Source organism: Sparus aurata, unplaced genomic scaffold (genome assembly GCF_900880675.1).
Source record: "Sparus aurata unplaced genomic scaffold, fSpaAur1.1, whole genome shotgun sequence".
Taxonomy (NCBI): domain Eukaryota; kingdom Metazoa; phylum Chordata; class Actinopteri; order Spariformes; family Sparidae; genus Sparus; species Sparus aurata.
In genome coordinates this window covers 1,730-11,634 of record NW_022045230.1, presented here as the reverse complement: position 1 = coordinate 11,634, position 9,905 = coordinate 1,730, and the positions used below count along the sequence as shown (strand labels likewise).

General features: G+C 43.7%; 1 protein-coding gene across 1 annotated transcript; it reads right to left on the bottom strand.

The window, feature by feature from the left end:
• Window positions 1-3,480: 3,480 nt before the first annotated feature.
• On the bottom strand, window positions 3,481-9,293 carry nrn1a (neuritin 1a; the record flags this gene model as incomplete). Its single annotated transcript, XM_030411087.1, has 2 exons — window positions 3,481-6,308; window positions 9,114-9,293. Coding segments are annotated over 2 exons (409 nt in total), but the record flags the coding sequence as incomplete, so codon positions are not given.
• Between the last annotated feature and the right edge of the window lie 612 nt (window positions 9,294-9,905).

Sequence of the window (9,905 nt, the reverse complement as noted above, 5' to 3'; positions counted from 1 at the left end):
TTTCATTTCAGTTTGACTCGTCTGTGTTTTCTGTGATCAGTTTGTGTCACTCGTCACAATGTTGGTGGGAAAGTTGAGTGTTTGCCTCGACCCTTACACTGCGATGTCTGTCAGACCTCCTGTTTACAGTGAGGAGGATGACAGGTGTAACACAGGTGGACCAATTTATGGGTCTTTGATTTGAGACTGAAGCAGCTTCTTACTCTAATAGGAGCCAGCTCATGATGTCATGCTAACAGACTGAGGCTAAAGCTAACAGGAGCCAGCTCATGATGTCACGCTAAAAGACTGAGGCTAAAGCTAACAGGAGCCAGCTCATGATGTCATGCTAACAGACTGAGGCTAAAGCTAACAGGAGCCAGCTCATGATGTCACGATAACAGACTGAGGCTAAAGCTAACAGGAGCCAGCTCATGATGTCACGCTAAAAGACTGAGGCTAAAGCTAACAGGTGCCATCTCATGATGTCATGCTAACAGACTAGGGCTTAAGCTAACAGGAGCCAGCTCATGATGTCATGCTAACAGACTGAGGCTAACGCTTACAGGAGCCAGATCATGATGTCATGCTAATAGACTGAGGCTAACGCTAACAGGAGCCAGCTCATGATGTCATGCTAACAGACTGAGGCTAAAGCTAACAGGACCCAGCTCTTCTAGACTTTACACATTTTATTAGACTGAGGGCTCTAATTGTGACCTTGAAAAATTATGCACCATTTTCTTTTGATGGCAGCTTATTGGTCAAAGAGTTTCAGGTGGCGGTGCATCACCTGTAATAACACAGTTTGGCCACCATGACAGGTGACTGCAGATGCTGCAGCTCTTCATGGAGGCTTGTGTCACATCAGTCTGTCTGTCTGAGGCCTGACGCTCCTTTTAACCAATAAAGAGCAGCACAGAGCTAATAACGTTAGCCAGACTCTGTTAGCATCCAGGATCTGCCCCAGGTGTGACCAGGTGTGACCCAGATGCATTCTTTTATTTTTCATAACGCCTAAAAACATAAATGAAGTTGCTTAAGGGGAAGATCACGGTTTAACAAGCGTCTTTTCCACCAGTGTGCAAATAAAGTATCGTGTTTTTCATTTTTATTCAGTCATTTTTAATGAAAATTCATCGTGACTGTATTTAAAATGAAGCTTTATTAATCTGCAGCAGTTCGGCTCAGTTCGGCTCAGTTCGGCTTCATTCACATTCCATCCTGTCTGTTAATGAACATTAAGGCATCCTGTGAGAGGAAAAGGTGATTTCGTGCTGAATTACACTCTGAAATTATGGATTATTTAATGAAATTGATTTTTTAAAATGATTTAGAAAAATAAAAAATAGAGAGGGTTTTTTATTTTCATCCACGTGAAGAGAATTAAAATAAAATCTGCTCATATTTTCTGATCATTTCATTTAAATCCCGTGAACGAGCTCCTGGTCACGTTCTTATGTCATCAATAGATTACTGAATACAATTATTAGAATACATAAAAACGGGGGAGACTGTCTGGAGTCCCTCTAAATCCCGCGGGAGTTCCTCCATACATCTTTAATGAGCCTGAAGTCTCGCTGCTCGTGTTTCTTCCAGGCATAATTACATCTGAGCAATTTTTATTTTGTATTATTCTATTATTATTCAGCTGCTTCACCGAAACAAAATGTGTTTTAAAATGATCAAAATACTCAAATCACCTCTAGATGTATTTCCATTTGTAGCTGATTGACTTATTTATGTTGTGTTTTTCACATATTGAAATTAAAATAAAATAATGAGGATTTAAAAATTATGTTCTGAACGAAACTTCTCTGAAATATTCTGATTTTTGTTCTTTGTTTTTTTTATATTTCTAAATTGTTAATGTCTCTATAAAAAATATTTCACAATAAAAGTTCTTGTATTTGTGTGTCAGAGATGGATCCTGTTGATATTTATTGGTTTTTTCCATAGAAGATAATTAATAATAACTCGTCCTCTCGCTGCACAGACGACTTCATGTCTTTAAAACACGTTCATGGTTTATTTCTCTTCACAATAAATTCCTGGATGATTGCTGCTGTTTTTTATAAGTCGGGCATCAGTTCTGCATTTCTGTTTTTCACGCTTTAATATTAAAAGCGCCGATGGACGGAAGTAAAAGTCTGTTTCTGTCCTGTATAATTATATATGTTGTGTTTCTGTCCGGTTCTGGTCCGCAGACAGCGGCCGGGTCTCCCTGACGTCACGTCACATCCATATTAATGCGCGGTGTCTCCTGGGAGGCCGCAGCACGCGACCTGATGACAGTCTGCAGATCCATTAGAGCTGCAGCACCGCCGAGGCCCGAACTGCAAGAACCATCGGGCCTGGATGTCACAGCACAGAGGCTCCGAACATACCGAATAAAAGGTTCATGTCGCTTTAAACCTGATGTGGAGCCCACAGAAATGCAGATGATAATATTAAAAATAAACATATTTATATTATCAGGTGACGTTAAACACATTAAACACTCTGCCCTGGAGACTGAACACGGAAAGAAAAAACACGCAAATAAATAAATAAAATATCCAAAAGTCCATTTAAACTCTGCCGAATTATCCGTCAGCTTTTTCTGTTAGCAGTGAACATGTGGATGTTCCGACAACTGTCACTGGATCACTGCGGTACCGAACAGAACTTAAAAACATGATGTTTGTAAGGCGGGTTCTGCTCATGCAGGAGCGTCTATTTGCAGGATTTCTAAGCAGATGTACGGATCATCATCTCTGAATCTACACTGCTGAACATCTGATGAGCTGTTTAAACAGGAGTGACACTCAGTAGAGCGCATACCTCCGCTTCTCTTCTCTTCATCAAATCATCAATTACTGTTTGAGAAATTCACTAAAGAAATGTCAGAAACATCGAAATATTAAATAAATTAAATGTTTCACCTTCTGATTATTTTTTCTTCCTCTAGAATGAAACTCTGGTCTGAGTATTATGGGATGTTTTAATTATTATTAATTAGTTAAAATCATAAAAGACAGGAAGAAGAAACAGAAACTGATCTGGAGTCAGTGTTTGTTCATTCAGATCATTTTCTTCTTCTCCTGCAGAATGTGAACTCGATCTGATATCACAGTGTAACATCCCATAATACACCAAGAAGCCTCAAAATGACTTTGGTCCATGGTCCTAAATATGAAGAGTCACGTCCTCTGATTGGTCGACTTTGAGATCTACATGAGATTAAATCAGCAGCTCAGATTATCAATGTTAGACTGAACAAACATCTTCATCAGGACTCCTCCTCCTCCTCCTCCTTCTCCTCCTTCTCCTCCTCCTCCTCCTCCTCCTCTCAATCAATATGAGCTGAGTGCTGAGACGTGTGGCAGCTCAGGGACTCTCCCTCATTAATAATGAATACACTCCAGTGTGTGTGTGTGTGTGTGTGTGTGTGTGTGTGTGACGAGACAACCCTCAGTTGTTGTTTTTTTTTTTTGCCCACTTCAAAATAAAAGCACACACTTCTTTTCAAACATTAGTCATTTTTATTTATTACTCTTTATCATTTTAGCAATCTTTTATTTTTATTCTTTAATATCTCAGTAGTTTCTATAATCTGTAAAGTATCAATCTGTTAAAACTGTCCGGGAATAGACTATAATCTATAATAGAGCTTGGTTTTTATTTTCTCAGAATCCTCTGATATACATTTTTCTCTCTCGCTAGATGATTTCTGGAATAAACTCTTTTATTTATTTTTTTTGTTTTAATAACTCTTTTAGTTACGCGACACCCCCGCGAACGAACGAATAGACAAACCAACAAACGAACGAACAGAAGAACACATCTTGTTGTCAGACGGCCGTGGAAACAAACAACCATAATCCTCCGTGTTTATTTACTGTATTTACGCAGTTGGTGATGCTACTGTACTGTCGGGACGCGGCGCTTTAATCTAACATACAGACCTAAAATATAATCGCCTCTACGGTCGTCTAGGATGGATCGCCGGCGGATGAGAAAGGGGGGATGTGCTAAATGGCAACAGTCGAACTCTCTTCAGCCACGGTTGGGTTTATTTTTTTAGCTACACTGGCCGTGAAGTCGTCTCTTCGTATTGCTGTCGGCTTCTCAAAACATCATCTCTCTCTTTCTTTTGTTCACAGACTCGTTCATGTCCTATGATACCGACGGCGTTCCCGCCAAGCCGACGTGTTCGCCCTCGACTTTAAACTCGCTCTCGTGGGATCTCAGGAAACGAGCACGACGTCTGATTCGAGCAAAAAAAACAGACAGAAGAAGAAGAAACGTTGGTCTGCAGCTGCTTCATGAATGTTCTGGGTCGAGTTCTTGATTTAAACTTACGTATAACTCAGCGTAAGTTCACATTTTCACAGATTCAAACTAGGATCAAAAAGCACAAACACGTGTTTGTGCTTTTTGATCCTAGTTTATCAGTGAAAATGTGAACTTACGCACAAGTTATAAGTTTTCTCTTAATTCAGGGTTTAAAGTCCATAATAACAACAATAAGTTGAAGCTAGTTAGCCGTGACGATGTTTAGCTTCATCACAGAGACGTCGGGTTCATCTTTAAGTCCAAACTCTCCAAAATATTGTGGCAGAAAACAGTTCGTTCACTGAAAACTACAGTTCTTACTCCAGCGTTTATCCTCGTGTTGTCTGTTTTATCCTCAACACTGCTAGCGGAGCGAAATGAGATCACGTTAGCAAATCAAGCTGTTAGCTAACCCATCTCATTCGGTTCTAGCTGCTAACGTGAGCTAGCCTTCCTCTGGTTTAGCTGCTGAACGGAACTGTTGACCAATTAGATCCGATCTATCTGAGCCCTGAAGTCAACAGATGGACTCAGTTTTAAGGATTGATTTGGGGTAAAAATTTAGCTCCAGTTAGCATCAGATGTTTCTTTAGAGTCAATTTAACCAACGACTCAGTGGTCCAAACTGCTGCCGGTCCATTGTTTGGTAACCAACATTTCACAGCTTGTGCTCGTTTCCTGACATGTCCTGAGACGGTCTGAACGGACGTCATGCAGTTTCACTTCGTCTAAACTGTTCTGTAATGAAAAGCAGGCGTTACACTCTCAACTACGTCCCTGCACCTCCGAGCTCGGTGGGGGGAAAACACAAGGCTACGGTCACACCAGGAACTGACCTCTGCACATGGCGCTGGTTTTATTGGTGGCAAGCGAGCCAGTTCAACAGAACCAGAACTGAAATACTCTAGATTTGAAAACACACCTGCCGCCGGCACACGATTGACAGTAAGCCATGCTGCATGGGTCGATGCCGTCGCTGCAGTTCTGCTTTTGTTTTGGTGGAAAATATGACTTCTGCCGATTGTGACGACTCCTTTAAAACGCCACCGTGGTAACGGCTGGTGTGACCGTGGCCTGAGCACAATAAACAGCCAATAAGAATACAAACATCACATCACTGTCAAGCATTCGGTCCATCACACCTGCCGGGCTCAACACAGTCAACTTGGCGCGATAAAAAAGGAAAAACTGTCCGTGATGGAATCAGGCGGCCGGTCTGACGCGAGCTCCAGGGCCTCGGCTCCTCTTATTGATTTTGTGGAGTTAAGCTCGGCCTCGCGTTGCACATGAATGTGGACCTCAGGCTATACGGGAACCCTAATATATAGCCTGGTCCTGTGTCAGCACCCGGCAGTCACAGAGCCTAGCCTACTAAACATCAATAATTCATGGTTGACTTTAATACTGTGTAATTCCACGATTGTAAGCGGGCAAGGATCCATCAAATTTTCATCATTGTCATCGTTTCAGCGCGATGGCGTGTTGAATATTTCATGTTATCGACCTCCGGGTCAGGTCGGCGTGTGATTGGATGAGCGCTCCAGGAGGACGGCCTGCAGATGTCCCAGAAGGCGAACCGGGCCGCCGCCTGGCGATGTAGTAAAAATCCACTGTGGGTGTCGTTTTCTGGTGATGAGTCCTGTTGAAGTTGTTTTTTTCAGTATCGTAGAGCAGCTATCACTCTTTTTCTATTTTCTTTTTTCATTTGTGTTTTTCCTTTTTTTCTTCTTTTCACTGTCGTGTTGTTTTTTTTCTCTCTCTACGTTTTTCCCCGTGTTTTCTGTTAAAACGCCAGCCAAGTCAGTATGGTGGGCAGCGTGGTGAGGACCAAGGCGAGGCCCCTGGCGTCGGCTGATCTGGGGGCTCCGTTGCCGCTGCTACAGAGTTCAAACAAACTCCCACGGAAATCCAGGTTGCGGGACTCCTTTTTCAGTTTCTCCCAGAGGTCCGTCGCTCCCTCCTGACAGTCCGCCAGCGCCGTCGTGGCACAGGAGTGGAAGTTATCCCAGTAGCTGGCGGGAGAAAACACAGCAAGCGTTAACACCACAAGCTTACGACTGCAGTGGGAGGCTGCTTTTTTAAACTGAAGGCATCGTCTACTCGAGAGGCAGAGCCAAAAGTGGAAGTCATCCCAGAATCTGGCACCACAGAAAACACACAGCGAAGGAGAAAAAGCTTATGAGGACGCAGCCGGAGAAGTTTATACTCCAGTGAGACGACAGCTGAACCCGCAGAGCCGATTACAGCCGACGCCTCCCGAGGACAGACGGGAAGAACGACAGCACGAGATCCTGAACACAGCCGACGACTCGACAATCAAACATGTCTGAGTTTCTCTGCAGCTGATTCTGTACAATCAAGTTTAAAGGAGCAGTTCACCCCACAATGTAAACTTACTCCTCCTCCTCCTGAGGATATAAAGTCCTCCTCTCTTCTCTCACATCAAGGCCGATCAATACATTAATATTCTGCTCAGGAGGCTTCAAATAAAACAGCCGTCTGTCTGCCAGTTTTAATTAATCAAACTAAACACAGTGTGTTCAGCTGGTGAAACTTTCGATTTATGTGACAAGAAGAAAAACTGCGTACACGTACTTTGTAATTGTGTAATTTTGCGGTGCTCAGATATAACATTACTACATTTGTATAATAAACAGTCAGTCTGCAGCTGGACGTTGAGTTTATAGACGACTCTTCTTTAATCAGACGCAGGATAAAGTTTATAACGAGTTTGTTTGTTTGTTAATATGAGCTGATTATTATTAACATCCAGAGAAAATCAGCGTGAAGGCGAGACAACACGTCTGTGATCGTATCTGTGGATGTAGTCAGAATAACTACGTTGGATAACAGGATACACTCCTGTACACCTCCGTCCGTCTCCTCTCCTCCCTCAGATCTCCTTCCTCCTTTCCTTCCTTCCTTTGTCTCTACTTCCCGTCACTCCATCCTTTATTCTTCCCACTTCCTCCTTTTCCCTCATTGTAACCATCCCTCTTCCTCCCTCCTCTCTCACTTTATGTTTTATTCATACTGAAACATCTCCTCCTCCTCCTCCTCCTCCTCCTCCTCTCTCTCTCTCCTCCTCTTGGCCTCATTATTCATTCATTCTTTTCGCTCCGACTGTTTTCCTTTATTTATTTTTACTTTTTTTTCCTTCCGTATTCTGTCGTTTCTGTCTCCAGCTCTCATCTGTTCATCCTTTTTTGTCCTTCCTCTTCCCAGTTAATGTGAAGACGACACCAGCTGACAGACACACACACACACGCACACACACTCACACACACACACACACACACACACACACACACACACACACACACACACAGCGTATCTAATCCAATCTTCCAATCTGCTCTTATTGATGTTGACCTGCTGAACCGAGCCGTGTCGATGCTCCATCTCAGAGCAATTAACGTGTGTGTGTGTGTGTGTGTGTGTGTGTGTGTGTGTGTGTGTGCGCGTGTCTGTGTGTGTGTGTGTGTGTGAGAGGAGGCGTATTAAAGCGTCCCTCCTGCCACGCCTCAACACCGCTGTGATGGAGCTGTCACTGAATTAAAAAACCATGTGTGTGTGTGTGTGTGTGTGTGTGTGTGTGTGCGCTTGTGTGTGTGCGTGTGTGGTGTGTGTGCGTGTGTGTGTGTGTATGTGTGTGTGTGTGTGTGCGCTTGTGTGTGTGCGTGTGTGGTGTGTGTGCGTGTGTGTGTGTGTGTGTGTGTGTGTGTGTGTGTGCGTGTGTGTGTGTGTGTGTGTGTGTGTATGTGTGTGTTGGGGGGGGGCTCCTTGCTGCAGCGTGCCATCTGGTGCCCACCCGGTCTGGGTGGTGTTGTGGGGGAGGCGGGGTCAGCTGGTGTCCCCTCAGGGTCTGCAGTTAAATCACTCATATTATTTCGTGTGTGTGAAGAAGCTTCTCTGTCGTCTCGCAGCAGAAACATTCAGATCAATTAGACGTTTTAAGAGAAACTGATAATTGAATCATTTGGCTGCAGGCTTCATCATGTTCTCATTCTGCGGCCAGAAGGAGAATCCACAACTTTACACGTCTGTCGTCGTGGCTTTGTTTCAGTCAGACAGACGACTGAAGCCAATCCATTACAGTACTCTGATTACTTTTGGTAATGTAATGGTAATACTTCTGGTGACGGGTAACATGATGTGTTAGTTCTGCCACTCAAGTCATCTGTTATAAAAGTAATCGTAATCGTAACCAAAGAATCAGATGACATCCCTGAAACGTCGTCTCAGGCTGAAGCTTCAGATCCACTGAGCCGCTGCTGCACGTAATAATTATATAAACAACGTCCGATATGTCCGTCAAAATAAAGCGAGCCGACAAACAGCTCAGACATTTGGACATATGATGACATTTGGAGTTGTCATGGTTTGGTTTAGGAAACGATCATCGTGTGGGTTAAAGTAACTACGACGTCTCTGGCGTCACTTCACGTCAGTTACATACCTGCAGCAACAAAGTGTTTTACGTAACGTAACTTCAATCAATCAATCCTGACTCTTCTCTCTTAATCACACTGTGATAGAAGACAACTCCAGAAACGAAGCTGGGTATAGAGACAGCGCTCTGACTGTCAGACGTACAGATGGTGTATTTCTAACTCTAAACTCTCTACAGTCATGGATGTTCTGATCTCAGCATGAACTTTAATTTACTTCTGTTTGTCTTTGACACTTTTTGAGACGTCACTTTAACCGTAAAGAACATGTCTGAGGAGTAATTATGTCTCATTTTGTCCTGTCAGGCCTGTTTACACTCTCTGAAGTGATTTGGTCGAGTGTCCACCGTCTGGACGTTAACGTACCTGCAGATCTGGTGCAGGTTCTGCCTGTCGTCCAGGTCCTGGGGATAGTTGGCCATGTTATCCCCCAACTGAAGCAGACAGTCTGAGAAACCTTTAAACACCGAGTCACATTGACCCGCACTGACCAGCACCGTCTGCAACACAGAGACTGAGGGGAGGAGGAGGAGGGGAGGATGGGAGGAGGAGGAGGAGGAGGAGGAGGAGGAGGAGGAGGGGAGGATGGAGAGGGAGGAGGAGGAGGAGGAGGAGGAGGAGGAGGAGGATGGAGAGGGAGAAGGAGGAGGAGGAGGAGGAGGGGAGGATGGAGAGGGAGGGAGGAAGAGACAAAAGAGAATTTTTACATTAATGAAAATCTCCCGTTTGATCTCTGCGTACAGAAAAATGGCTTTGTTCTGATTTTCTGTTGGACGAACAACAAAGCATCAGCAGCATCGTCACCTCACCGACGTACAGTTTTCAAGAGTTTCCTCCATCTTTAAATCTTCACTCTTCCTACTTCCTCCAAACTTTTTTAGTTTATTCAGTCTGAGGTTCATGTCGGTTCTCTGGTTTCATATTAGACAGAAACTTACTGCACAATAAACACTCGTCACATCTTGTCTCTTCATTAAAACTTGACCCGACGTAAACGAAAGTCAAACAATGCTCCAGTTTAATGATGGAATCATGCAGAGGACAGTCACTCTATAAACTTTATCTGTGCAGACAATCTGCAGACAGCAAACAGAACCAGTCTCTCCGAGCCACGCTACAGATCTTTAACCTGAACAGAGACTGAAGGAATGCCGTCCA